At 43.3% G+C, this 14,773-nt stretch overlaps 1 protein-coding gene across 1 annotated transcript in view; it reads left to right on the top strand.

Moving 5' to 3' along the window:
• Nucleotides 1-9,658: 9,658 nt before the first annotated feature.
• LOC110538394 (serine/threonine-protein kinase WNK4) overlaps nt 9,659-14,773 on the top strand; it is an 89,896-nt gene continuing 84,781 nt past the window's right edge. The window contains exons 1-2 of the mRNA XM_036938415.2: nt 9,659-9,942; nt 10,217-10,905. Of these exons, the coding sequence (XP_036794310.1) occupies nt 10,270-10,905 (636 nt within the window). The 5' untranslated portion in view covers nt 9,659-9,942; nt 10,217-10,269. The remainder of the gene's footprint in view (nt 9,943-10,216; nt 10,906-14,773) is intronic.

Below are 14,773 nucleotides of genomic sequence, written 5' to 3'. Positions count from 1 at the left end.
ACTGTCTTTTTGCTGGCTTGGGCCATCTACTTTAAGTGCTGCCTCTCTTCCCACTGTCCTACTTGGTGTGTGACCTGCTGACTGCTCATAATTTGCAGATAGTTGTTGACACATCAACCAGGATCAAGTGGCAGGGCAATTTGTGACTTGTTTTGGTAAGGAGGGTGGTTTCATCTATTTTCTGAGTATATATAACCATCTCAGTGGGCTTCATGCTATTGCTAGTTATTTACAGATTATCTATTTTGTTCTTTAGTAGCTTTGTCAACTATGTGTGTCATGCCCTGAATTTAGAGAGCATTTGTATGTCTCTATTTGGTTTGGTCAGGGTGTGATTTGGGGTGGGCATTCTATGCTTTTGTTTTCTATGATTTTGTATTTCTATGTTTTGGCCGGGTATGGTTCTCAATCAGGGACAGCTGTCTATCGTTGTCTGATTGGGAACCATACTTAGGTAGCCCTTCCCTCCTTTGTGTGTGGGAAGTCAACTTTGTTTGTGGCACATGGCCCATAAGCGGCACGGTTGTTTTGTTTATTGTTTTTGTCGCCGTCATTTCTAAATAATAGGAATACAGTATGTACGCTCACCACGCTGCACCTTGGTCCACTTCCTTTGACGGCCATGACAATGTGTGTGTTTTCAAAACCTGTTCGCACCTATCTCTGTAGACGTTAAAGACGTTCCTCACCCCTTGGTCTCAACCCTTCTAATTTAGTGTACCCTGCGCGCACAACACACGTAAACACCGAGTTTATCTCAGCCTATGCTGCCCTTTTTCCCCCTCCTTGCCTCTTTTCACCTCACCCTTTCCCAACTCCCTCTAACTCACAAGGCAGGCAATACGCTTGACTTCATCTTTACTAGAGGCCGCTCGCCTACTAATCTCACTGCAACCCCACTCCAGGTCTCTGATCACTACTTTGTTTCGTTTTCTGTCACCCTTTTCTTCAACCCTAACCACTCAGCCCCTACCGAGATGGTCATGTACCGTCGCAATCTTCGCTCTCTCTCTGCCACTACTCTGTCCTCTTCTAACCTATCATCTCTCCCTTCTGCTAAATCATTCTCCCTCCTGTCTCCTGATTCTGCCTCTTCGACCCTACTTTCTTCCCTTTCCGCATCCTATGACTCGCACTGTCCCCATTTCTTCCTGTCAGTTCTGCCCTCCCCTCCTACTCTGTGGCTGAGTGACTCATTGTGAGGGTACAGAACAGGGCTGCGGGCAGCTGAGCGAAAATGGAGGAAAACAAAACTTCTGGAGGACCTGATTCAGAGGACCATCCTACCCATGCTAGGTTACGGAGATGTAAATTATAGATCGGCAAGTAAGGGTGCTCTCGAGCAGCTAGATGTTCTTTACCATTCGGATATCAGATTTGTTACCAATGCTCCTTATAGGACACATCACTGCACTCTATAATCTTCTGTAAACCGGTCGTAAGACCCACTGTTTGATGCTTATTTATAAAACCCTCTTAGGCCTCACTTCCCGCCATTTTAGATTTCTTCTGCAGCCCTCATCCTCCACATACAACACCTGTTCTGTCAGTCACATTCTGTTAAAGGTCCCCAAAGCACACACATCCCTGGGTCGCTCGTCTTTTCAGTTCGCTGCAGCTAGCGACTGGAACAAGCTGCAACAAACACTTAAACTGGACAGTTTTATCTCAATTTATTCATTCAAAGACTCAATCATGGACACTCTTACTGACAGTTGTGGCTGCTTTGTGTGATGTATTGTTGTCTCTACCTTCTTTCCCTTTGTGCTGTTGTCTGTGCCCAATAATGTTTATACCATGTTAGGTGCTGCTACCATGTTGTGCTGCTGCCATGTTGTGTTGCTACCATGCTGTGCTGTCATGCTATGTTGTTGTCTTTAGGTTTCTCTTTATGTGTTGTGTTCTCTTGTCATGATGTGTGTTTTGTCCTATATTTTTATTTAATGTATTTTTATTTCTAAACCCAGCCCCCGTCCCCGCAGGAGGCCTTTTACTTTTTGGTAGGCCATCATTGTAAATATGAATTTGTTCTTAACTGACTTGCCTAGTTAAATATAAATACAAATAATCCTTTAACTTCCTCCTCTTTATGTTCTCTTCCTCTGTATCCGCTGCTAATGCCACTTTCTACCATTCTAATTTTCAAGCTTCTGCCTCTAACCCTAGGAAACTCTTTTCCACCCCCTCCTCCCTCTCTGCGGACAACTTTGTCAACCACTTTGAAAAAAAGCCCTACTCAGCCTATTGAGTCCCCTGGTCTCCCTCACACAGAACTATCCTACGCCTTGACCTCGTTCTCCCCTATCTCTCCAGATGACATCCTGCGACTAGTTAAGTCTGGCCCCTCGACAACCTGCCCGCTCAACCCCATCCCCCCCTCCTTCCTCCAGACCATCTCTGGAGTTCTTCTCACTTCCCTCATCAACTTATCCCTGACCCATCTGACTTCAAAACGGCCCGAGTTGCTCCCTTCCTCAAGGAACCAACACTTGACTCATCTGACGTCAACAACTATAGACCTCTCTCCCTTTCTTTTCTTTCCAAAACACTTGAGCATGCTGTCTCTGATCAACTTTCTCATTATCTCTCTCAGAACGAGCTTCTTGGCCCTAACCGGGTCACTCAACTGAGACTGCTCTCCTCTGTGTCACGGAGGCTCTCTGCACTGCCAGAGCTGACACTCTCTCCTCTGTTCTCATCCTCCTACATCTATCCGCTGCCTTTGACACCGTGAACCATCAGATCATCCACTCCACCATCTCAGGGCTGGGCGTCTCAGGCTCTGCATACTCTTGGATTGCATCCTACCTTGCAGGCCACTCCTACCAGGTGACGTGGAGAGGATCTGTGTCTGCACCACGTACTCTCTCTCACTACTGTGTCCCACAGGCCTCGGTTCTAGGCCCTCTCCTCTCTATACACCGTCACACAGCTCCATCATATCCTCACATGGTCTCTCCTATCATTGCTATTGAGCATAACACTCAACTACTTTTCTCCTTCCCCCCTTCTGATACCCAGGTGGCGACATGCTTTTCTGCGTGCCTGGCAGATATCTCAACCTCGACAAGACAGAACTGCCCGCTCAAAGATCTCTCCATCATAGTTGACAACTCCACAGTGTTGCCCTCCCAGAGTGCAAAGAACCTTGGCGTGACCCTGACAACCCTCTGTCTTTCTCTGCAAACATCAAAGCAGTGACCCGCTCCTGCAGGTTCATGCTCTACAACATCCGTAGAGTACGACCCTACCTCACACAGGAAGCAGCACAGGGCCTAATCCAGGCACCTGTCCTCTCCCGTCTGGACTACTGCAACTTGCTGTTTGCTGGGCTCCCGGCGTGTGCCATTTAACCCCTTCAACTTATCCAGAATGCTGCAGCCCGCCTGGTGTTCAACCTTCCCAAGTTCTCTCATGTCACTCACTCCTCCACACACTACACTGGCTTCCAGTCGAAGCGCGCATCCACTACAAGATCATGGTGCTTACCTACAGAACAGCAAGAGGAACTGCCCCTCCTCCCTCTGAAACCCTACCTCATCAAACAGTATCTTAAATAATCCTCCACCTCACCTCGACCCCCTCACCCCAAAATAAAGTATTAAAATTAAACAGCACTTTTACTTGACCCCACCCCTTTCTAGCTCTCTACTGATAGCTACATTATTGAAGAAAAATGTCCTTTCTATGCCTGTGCTGTGATATGTGGTTGTCCCACCTAGCTATCTTAAGATGAATGCACTAACTGTTAGTCGCTCTGGATAACAGCGTCTACTGAATGACTAAAATGTAAGTACTTCCCTCTGGACAGTGGCCCTGACAGTAGCCTACATTTACAATCACCTGCATCAGGGTCCTGGTAAGTTGGTAACCCTTGACTCTGGCTCACATTTTGCCCTCAAAGCCACTGTGATGGCTCACTAATGTATGCCAAGAATCTTGAAGTTGATGTGTGTAAGCCTACTGAAAACAACACACAATGACGGCCTCCCAAGAGATTGACACAAAATAGTGCTTCATACAGACTTAAAGCAGGCATTGACAGAAATCACCAGTGATACATGTGTTTAGTGTCTATCTAACAATATTGCAATCAAATATGACTTGTTTCCCATTGTCATGTAATTATTTAATCAGTGTTCATAAATTCCAATGATATTGATCTGTCTGATACCCAGAGGTTGTAACCAGAGGTTGTAAAGTTCTGGTCTTAAATAAAACAGACAGAATTCCCAGCTCACAATTGATCAGATCTCAATTTATTTGCGATAGCTCTCAAGTTTTCACAAATACCTTCCTTCTTATACCATCCTAAACTACGCACATACATACACACCAACATGGATTTTCAGCTGACAGTTCCAGGCTCCCCCAGACACCATAACTCTGGAGGGGCCCTCCCGGTCCTCTCTTATTTCCACATACATTCCTTTTTTCCTAGGTACATGCCATATAACCCCTTCCTAATGAACAAACATGATTTAATACTACAAGAAAGACAGGGTAGAATTCTTGCCAGTTATAGTGTAGTATACCTCATTTAGTCATTATTGATAAAAAAATCCCATAACAGCCATGTTCGCTTGTCAGCTGATTATTTTCTCAACATCAAGTTCGGCAAAAGCTAATCAGAATAACAAAACAGAATAACAATTTCCCTCCTTTGAATGTGGGTTTGTTCCAGTCTCATTAGACAGGGAACCATTATCCAAAACATAGTCACAATCTGGATGGACTCTTGTGAATTTCTGCCTCCACAAAAACATACTTATTATTTTCACACATTTGATATATTTTCCCTATGAACATAAGCACACTTTTACTAACGTAAACTCGGTGCTTAATTTGTCAATTGCGCAACGTTGCAGCCCAAGAACGCATGAAAAGAAAAATCACTTTTATAATAAATCATTGCATGCATTATCATCGCCTTTGCGTACTGGCATAGAGCAGTAGAGTATAGAGAGGCGATTGCAGAAGTTACACACATGGGGAAATGTTTAGTCGCCTATGGTCCGGGAAAATGGCCTTCATAAACGCATTTCATACAATTCTACATGATTTTAGATGACTGGAGACTTTAGCCGAATATTTTTGAATACCTCACAAATGATCGAAATGGCAGGCTGTACTTTGACACTGACAAACTGAGAATCGTAAATCAATGACAAAAAAGCTTACCTCTCTCTTGTTTTACTTTGTAAAACGCTCGTGCCAAAAGCTTACCTCTGTTCGCTCAATATGTCTATTTGGAAGTTGATAACTTGCTAGCCTACAGACAGAATAGTCTTCACTATTCGTCAGGATCTGTGTTGTCCCGCGATTTGTATTTGCAATATCGTGAATAGCCTGTTTTGGCTGACAGCAGTAATTCTATAACTTTGGCAAAATGCATTTAAATGTATCAGGGGTTCTGTGATACCTCCAGCATCCTTCCCGCGGCTATTATTCTATAAGGAAATAAATGATTAAGTGCATAGCTGGAGAGAGGAGAGTTGCATGCTGATAACTATCAGAGCAGGGAAAGAGATTATAGAAAGTGACTCTCATTCTAGTTCTGAGGCGCACTTCTCTCATCACAGCAATGGCCACGCGTTGGTCTATTTGGGCTACAACGTTGCGCAAACCATCCGGCTCAAATTAAGCACTGCTTAAACTCAGTATAAAACATTGGTTAATAGGGCTTAATGGTTAGTTCATACATCAGTGAAAGCAAACAACAAAGCCACCTAGCCCTGTTGTTGTAGCTCCAGAGTTGACACACACTCCCACGTGCTGATGTGTGACTTGTTGACTATAAAGAGAAGAGTTGTAGATGTAACCCTACTCCATTTTTTATTTTGTTCTGTCAGTGGTGTAGGCAGACTTTGAGATACAGTCTTGCAACATGGGTCTGTGTTGTTCCAGATAAGCCCACTAGGTGGCAACAACAATGCATTCCAAGTACAAGTGTAGTTCTACATTACAGTACTATGTCATTACATCTAACAAGAGTAAGGAACATATGTCCTTCAGTTACCACATGGGTAGGTTAGGTGGGAATTTCATAGTATTGCTGTCACATACTCAGTTTTATTGGAGTGTTGGTGACCTACAGTAGGAGGCGAGGCAAGGATAGGGAGCCATTTATGAGTATTGGGACACAGCATTGGACACCTTAGGCTGCATTTAGACAGTCAGCCCAATTATGGTATTTTGACCAATCACATCAGATTTTTTTCTCATCAGATCTTTATCAGAGCTGATCTAATTGGTTGAATCTCTGAAAAAGATCTGATGAGAAAAGAGCTGATGAATACCAGTTAGTGGAAAAAATATTGGAATTGGCCAGGGATAATATAGGGTATGTGCATATTGATGGTCATTAGCTTCCAAGGAAAGGAGGCCCACTCACTTTGAATGTATTTATCCCTCTTCTGTCTGAAAGAGCCCTAGCTTTTGTACTTGCATGCGGGCCCTGCTTGAGAAATTGTATGACCGGCGTGCTACTTGTCCATGTTTATTGAGTATGTTAACAACCTGGCAATATTCATCCAATGCCTTGTTTACAACTGGATTATTGTGTTATTACTAGGCTACATATTATCATCCCACCTAAGTGCACACTTTAATATTCTGTTCACACTCAACAGTTCACATTGCTTTCCAACTGGTGAGCTTCCCTCTGTGTATGTTGGAATACACTTTCACAGTCAGGCATTTATGAGGATTGCTAAAGCCCTTGGAAAAGTTGCAAAAGCCACTAAGCTTTTAATGTCATATCATATCAATTTCCTTGACCTTCAAAAAATAGGACCTCTGTTTATTATTCCCCTGTCAAGGCCCAGCCTCCATCCCCCTGCCCCGTGTCAGCTAAAGCCGAAAAGAACAGAGCGTATTGCACTGCCCGCCTCATGACTGGGAGATAAACAAACCATACAGCAGCAGAGAGAGCAGACAGAGAAGGGAGGACGACGCGCTGCTTTTTAGCTGGAATTGTGAAGAGCGCTGCGATTAGCATGTTGTCTACCGTGTGACCCATTTCCATGCTGTTTCATGGGGATTTCTGTGCTACTCTTCTTTTCTGGAAAGATGACTCTGCAGAAGTTCTCATCAAACATGAGTGATTAGCATTCGTGGGTGGCCGTCTGCTGCCATAGGAGCAATGTGTTCCTGCAGATAAGCTCCCCCTCTGACTGCTCCTCTCCCCTGCTCCACACAGCCTCTCTGTGAAGCTCATGTGACAGGTGGGGGATGGCTAGTTTAAGTCTCCTGGCAGTGGTTGTGAGGGCTATATCAGGTGCTGGGACTTGAGCTATCTATCTCCACGGTGCAAGCTCTTACACACACACAGGCGTACACACACACACTCATGAGGAGGGGATAAACAAAGAGTCCCTGGCCCTCTGTCTGTCTGTCGGTCTGTTTGTGTTTTACAGAGGCTACCTGAGCACCTTCATCAGTGTCTGTGTCAGGGATTGTAAGCATATGGCAACACACACCGGTATACCCAGGAATCAAAGCCGTAGCACATGCCCTCACTGGCTGGGGAGACAGTGACTGGAACTTCCCTGGCTGGAATCCTTAGTATGAGGGGAATGGGGTCAGTATATCGCACAAGTCAACAGTAAGGTGTGTGTGGCACTCAGCTAATGTGACCTGAAATCACTTGGCCACACAACGCTAAGCCGCTCCTTCCACTTCGTCCCGGAAACGTGCTAAGATGAGGCCTCCGTCCGTGTCAGGGTGCTCACATTAACCCTGGAATGTCCTGACACGCTAAACCTGGAATGGAGGAAATGTGTGTGTCTGTGGTGGAGAGTAACTGATGACGATAATGTACCTACTGGGTGTGTTTTTACATATCTATTCTTAATCGTTGATTGATATGCTACTACTGTGTTATATCACAAGTAACTGATGAGAATTTGTGAGATGTGTCAAACAGACATCAATAAACACCCTTTCCTATAACCACTATGCTATTACCCTTCCTTGACTAAATCTGCACACAACCCAACCCCCTATTACTGAGTTCATCATCAGACAAAAATACTTGACTGATGAGGACACGGTTGTAAACCTATTTTATAAGACAGTGAAACCTCTTTCAGCTTATCTGTATTGCTTTTGTCTCTGTGATTTAATTTCCTATTGAAGAGATTAGGTAGGTATAGCCTAGATTTAGATGGTCAGCTGTCTTTGTCTTTGGCTTAATCCAGACTTCTTGATGAAGCCTATTTCTACAGTGCCAGGATGGCAGGCTGCCAGGCGATTTTAGTCTGTTGCAACTTGACGTTAAGATGGATTCATTCGTTTTGCTATAGTCCTTATCTCCATTTGTATCCTACCCACTATTTCAACAGTGCAACATTATGTAATATTGCTAAAGATAATCACCACAGTCAACACCACAGATAAGTGGATAGCTCCTGTCCTGGGAGCAATTACCTCAGTAAAACAGTTATTATTATTAAGTTAATAAACGTTTTGATGACTCTTGTCCTCTGTTATCGTAATAATTACCTTACAGTAGGCATACAGTATAGCACAATATACAGGATAGTAAATCCAACATTCTAAACCAAAAGCTGGCATCTAAAGCCTTGGCACATTGCCAGAATGCATTCATATCACACTTTGACCAAGATTCTTGTGACTTATTAGGCTACCTTGAAGAGTAAGTTTGCAAGTACTACTGTACAGTATGTTTAGGCTACTACACACCACAAACTAACAGCTTTCTAATTTCAAAGTAAACTTCATTAGCATGTTTTATTTTTTAGCAAATGTTAACTAAGAAAATATATACTGAACAAAAATATAAACGCAGCATGCAACAATTTCAAAGATTTTTACTGAGTTACAGTTCATATGAGGAAATCAGCCAATTTAAATTAATTAATTAGACCCTAATCATGGATTTCACATGACTAGGAATACAGATATGCATCCGTTGGTCACAGATCTCTTAAAAGAAATGGGCCTCGCAATGGGCCTCGGGATCTCATCACAGCATTTCTGTGCATTCAAATTGACATTGATAAAATGCAATTGTGTTCGTTGTCCGTAACTTATGCCCGCCCATAACCCCGCCGTCACCATGGGGCACTCTGTTCACAACGTTGACGTCAGCAAACTGCTCTCCCACATGACGCCATACACATGGTCTGCGGTTGTGAGGCCGGTTGGACGTACTACCAAATTCTCTAAAACAATGTTGGAGGTGACTTATGGTAGAGAAATGAAAATTTAATTATCTGGCAACAGCTTTGGTGGACATTCCTGCAGGCAGTATACCAATTGCACTCTCCCTCAAAACTTGAGACAACTTCACATTTCAGGGTGGCCTTTTATTGTCCCCAGCACAAGGTGCACCTGTGTAATGAGCATGCTGTTCAATCAGCTTGTTGATATGCCACACCTGTCAGGTGGTTAGATAATTTTAACAAATGAGAACTGCTCACGAACATGGATGTAAACACATTTGTGTACAAAATATGAGAAATAAGCTTTTTGTGGAATGGAAAATAAACGTTTTGCGTGTATGGAAACATTCTGGTATCTTTTATTTCAGCTCATGAAACATGGGACCGACACTTTACATGTTACGTTTATATTTTTGTTCAGTGTACATTCAAGGGAACTATATCTTCTCAACCTATAATAGTCTATGGTTGCAGGCAAAATACAGATCCGAAATGTGTTTTGGGGGGTGGAGCTCATTGAGCGTTCACTGTGCGCTCGAGCAGTCTACCCGTTGTTGATACAGCGTTAATCCACATTGGGAGCGGACAGTTTGAAGACGTGCGACCAGAGACACGGTTTGAGGAATACTAGCATTAATGTCATTTATTTTTCGTCTGTCTATGAGCAAGACCACGAACAAGTAAATTCTATTTGGCGGATTTAAACAAGCACTTTTTACTAGGGAGAACTCGAACGACCTTCATTCAGGTTGAGGTGAAGAGACTTGTCCGCACACTTGTTGATTTTTTTTGTTTTTTGTATTATTAGCCAATAGTCTAATAGCCTATAGTTGAATTGAACATACAAATCGAATGTATAAGCCAAATATGTAGACACATTTTATATGTAGCCGATACTTATTTGTTTCATTAGGATTTTTGTAGCTTTTTGGCAGTTTTTATTTTTCAAAATAATTCACATTCCCTGCAACCTATGATGTTCCCTTTTCCAGTTTATGTTTTTAAATAGCCTTCGTTCGGATTTGCAGATCCACTAGTTGGGACACAAGACCCACCTGTTGCATTTCGCGGCAAAACAGACATGTCACAGCTTGAGGTCGACATGGCCGGACTGGGTTTCTCCAAATTACCTGCTGGGTTCGACGCCAACTCCTGCTTCCCTGGCCGAATACCACCAAGGCGCAGGAGACACTCGGCAAACTCCAGGAGAAACTCGTACAGGTTGAGCAAAATAAATACCTTGGATTTGGAGCCTGAAGTTTACGATGATGCCCCTCTCTCCAAAACTCACTCCTGGTCTGCTGATGATATTTTAGCCGAAACAGCGGCAGAGGAGAAAAAGGTGGACTCATCAGTACCAGCCTCACCTGTCTCAAGCCCGGGAACGAGTACGTGCTCACCTCCTGGTACCCAAGCATCAGACCCCAAACCACCTCTTGATACATGGGACGCGCCACAGCCCAGCTCGCAAGCACAGGGCACAAGTTCAGATTCCGAGGAAGAAATCACTGACAAAAAGGTCATTTTATCTCGAGCTCCATTTGAAAGCAAACGGGAGCAAGAGGAAAAGGATGAAATTGAAACCAAAGCCGTGGCGACGTCACCTGATGGAAGGTTCCTCAAATTCAACATTGAAATTGGGAGAGGGTCGTTCAAGACGGTGTACAAAGGCCTGGATACGGAGACAACAGTAGAAGTGGCATGGTGTGAGCTACAGGTAAATCATTAATATGCTATGTTTTGTGTACAGATGGGGAAAACTCAAAAGAACACACATCATTACCTTAAAATCTCTTTTGGGCCACCGCAAAAAATAGTTTACAAAGGCTTTGGCTCAGCCAAGCAAAGTTCTCTCTAAATTGTGGAGTGGGTACCATGTGTGCTGTCTAGCTTAATTGGCTGGATGCTCTACTATATGCGACAATGACATCAAATTAAATCCCAAATTCAAGAACATTGGTAAACTGAGACAGTAGAAAACATAAAAAGAAGGACAAATTAAAAAAATACATCTGCTAATTTCACTTCTTTATTGTCAGGGCAGGCTCATGTGTTTAGGCAGTTATGCCTTCATCAGATCAAGAAGTGTGCCAAATCCATAGTTCTTTTATACAAGTGTTTAGGTGATAATTACAATTGCCCACACCTTCTTGACATTATCAGCCACTCAGATAAGATGCCATACATGACTTCATTTATAATCTCTGTGCTATTTTGGTTAATGCCTATCAGTTTTTGTCTAATGTTATTGAGAACCTGTGTGGACCTACTGAGTTTAAAGCTCTCAAAGTAATCATACAAATAGCCCTATAAAGGACACTGCGTTTCCACACATGGGTGTCTTACATACAGTGGGTTTTGATCAGAGGCGCTTGCTCTTGAAAATGCTTCGCTCCAGTGCATCGCTTCGCTCGAAATTTACATTGAAGTAGAGTAGAGCAAAAATGTTTCTACCACTCTGCTAGCAGAGTTCTCACTGCTCACCTTCCCACAATCTCCTGCACAATTCTCTGAGTACCCTCGTTGAAAATTAATGGGGGCGGAACTTCTCCTGCTGAATTCATTGTTGGTGAAAACAGCAGGAGAAGTTCCACCCCATACGTTTTCAACGAGTACACACAGAGAAATGGGATTGTGGGAAGGAGAGCGGCGAGAACCTTGCTAGTCGTGCGGAAGAAAACGTTGAGTTGTGCTCTACTTCATGCAAATTTCAAGCGAAGCGAAGTGTTGGAGCGAAGCGTTGGAGCGCAGCGTTGTTAAGAGGAGGCGCTAACTCTGGTCAAAACCCAGGGCTAGGTGGTTACAATTTCGGAGGCCCCCCCCCCAAAAAAAAACTGTTATTGGCAGCAAATAAACAATCTATAACTCCTCGTCTGCATTGTATAATGTGTGAATATCTGTACTTCTCCAAACCGGCACCTATAACTCGGCTGTGATATAGAGAGTGGTAGGAAGCGCGGTTGCGAGCTGTCTACCACAGCGGACTTATCAAGTGATTTGAAAAGTGTCTTTCAAACCACTTGATAGTTGATAATTGCAGACAGAATACCCACCATCATTTCATTGAAAGGATGTGGAAAAAACGTTAATTCAGTCAGTGTGTGCCCAGTGGGTAGGAAACAGTCGCCCCACTTAGTTTTCATATGCAGATCACCTGCAGCCAGACATAATGTGCACTACATTTGCCTGCACAAGGAAGCTGCCATCAGTTGAGGCTTCAGGAGTTGTGTGGTAAGGAAATGTTATGTCTGATAATCGAAAACAAACATTGTATGATTTTAGTTGCAATTTAAACAGTCATCCACAACTGAGTATCAACACTGACGTTGAAGCAATTGAAAAATCAGTTATAGGCCTATTTTCAACTGGGAAGCATATTATAAGTGTCTTTACTTACTTTAACCCCTTCATGAAGGGCATTGTGCTGTCACTGTTAATGCATATAAAGCCTATGACAAGGGGTGAGGTTGGAATGTTTTTCTATCATTGTTTTGCTGAATGCACACTAACAATTGACACAAGGGATTTTAGTCCAGACCAGATGGGGGGTGAGAATGGTCTTAATGATTGTAAAATGCTTGCATTGTCTCAATGATCGTTTCTCGCAAATTGTCACAATCCCCATGTCAAGTGGTATCCTAGCAGCTGTCGTATGACTAGGAAGTGTGGGCAATGGGGTAAAGTGGGAGGTTTGTGGGGGTACTTTACACATTTTGACAAATACAGATGAAACACAGCAAAAATTAAAACAAAGTCTACCCTCAACAGAACAGACTTGGTTTGCTTCTATGAAATCCCCTCCTTGCGCCACTTTCCATGGCCATATACAATCTGTATCTCTTTGACTTTTTCTCTCTGTCTTATCTCTGTGCACTGATTGAACTTCATGCTGTATGTGCTCGTGTAAGAGTAACTCAGTGCATGATATAGAGAAGATATCTGGTTTACCTATCAATGGCAAGGCTTGCTTGCATGTTAAAGCCTTCACTAATCAATCAAAACCTTTAGACACTCATTAAAATGACACAGTTAAAGAAGACTAGATATTGCTTGGGAGATCTTCTTCTCAAGAACACACACTCATACAGCTGTGTTTCCTTTTTCAAAATGTCAAGATGTCAGTGGGAATCAGACCCATATATTTTGCAGTACACGTCAAGTTCGTATACATTTTCAAACCCCCGAGCTGACAAGGTACCAATCTGTCGTTCTGCCCCTGAACAGGCAGTTAACCCACTGTTCCTAGGCCGTCATTGGAAATAAGAATTTGTTCTTAACTGACTTGCCTAGTTAAATAAAGGTAAAATAAAATAAGTCAAATTTACATTGACGGCCTACCCCGGACGACACTGGGCCAATTGCGCACCACCCTATGGGACTCCCAATCACGGCCGGTTATGATACAGCCTGGAATTGAACCAGGGTCTGTAGTGATGCCTTAGACCACTGCGCCACTCGTGAACCTTATTTAGTGACATTTTACAATGGCCAAGGATTCCTAGATACCGTTTCCATGTACTGTAATGAGGAAAAGCCATTTTCATGCTGAGAGTACGATTACATTCTGTAATCTATCTATGTGTGACCTCAGTGTGAAAGCTGAACCTTGTGGTGGTGCTTGGGACAGAGAGATAAGTGGTAGTGTGACACTCAGGGCCTGACTGTCATCTTGCCTGGCCATTTCTCTTTTCATTGAGAACCACTGGCACCAGCCAGCACTCAACCAGAGCTGCTTCTCACACTCAAATTTGAGCAATACTAGTTTAGAACAGATACACAGCAAGCAACTTGTTATTACATGTATTTGTAAAATTTGCAACACAGTCATTCATTCACAGAAATGCTTATTACTGAGACTGACTGCCTGGCCTCCCGTTTATCTTCTAACACCTGCCACTTGCCCAAGATCAAGATTACTCACACCAAAGTGACAATCATTAATTTTCAAGTTTCAAGTTTTTATTGTCACGTGCACAAGTACAGTAAAATGCCTTCCTTGCAAACGCAAAACTAATATCAGCATTGCTGTGCCCAGGAGTTCTACCACCCTAGAAGACAGATTTCATATATTTATGTTTCACTCAAATTATTATGGTAAAGCAATCAGTGTTCAGGACAGATCCACCATCTTTAAAATGCCTTTAACTCATCTTAATCTCCCCCAATGTCCCTCAGCAGAGCCTCCGCTGACAGCTTGCAGAGAGTTGTTTATAGCAGCAGCAGACTCCCTGGCCAGGCAGCAGCCATTGTAACAGGAGCCACCCCCCAACCCTCCAGGGGGCAGCTGGGAAGCTGGAGGGAATAGTAGAGACCAGGAGGTGTCATTCTAAAACAAGCCACATGATACAGTACAGGGGAGTGAAAGACGGCAGAGACTGGTGTATCTTTATGAAACAGGTTTTGTGCACTGAAAGACAAAGTTGGTTGTGCTGCACTGACCTGTTGATTGTCGAAGTTTGTTGGATACAGGGTTTCCAAGCAGGATGAGCAAGGTGCAGGGAGTCAGTGAACTCGGTTGAACAACCTCCTCAGAAATCAATCAAATTTCAATCAAATTCATTTTATAAAGCCCTTTCTACATCAGC

Source organism: Oncorhynchus mykiss, chromosome 12, assembly GCF_057628025.1.
Source record: "Oncorhynchus mykiss isolate SJ-2025 chromosome 12, ASM5762802v1, whole genome shotgun sequence".
Lineage (NCBI taxonomy): Eukaryota > Metazoa > Chordata > Actinopteri > Salmoniformes > Salmonidae > Oncorhynchus > Oncorhynchus mykiss.
Note: the sequence above shows the minus strand (reverse complement) of the source record. Positions and strands in the feature narration are given on the sequence as shown.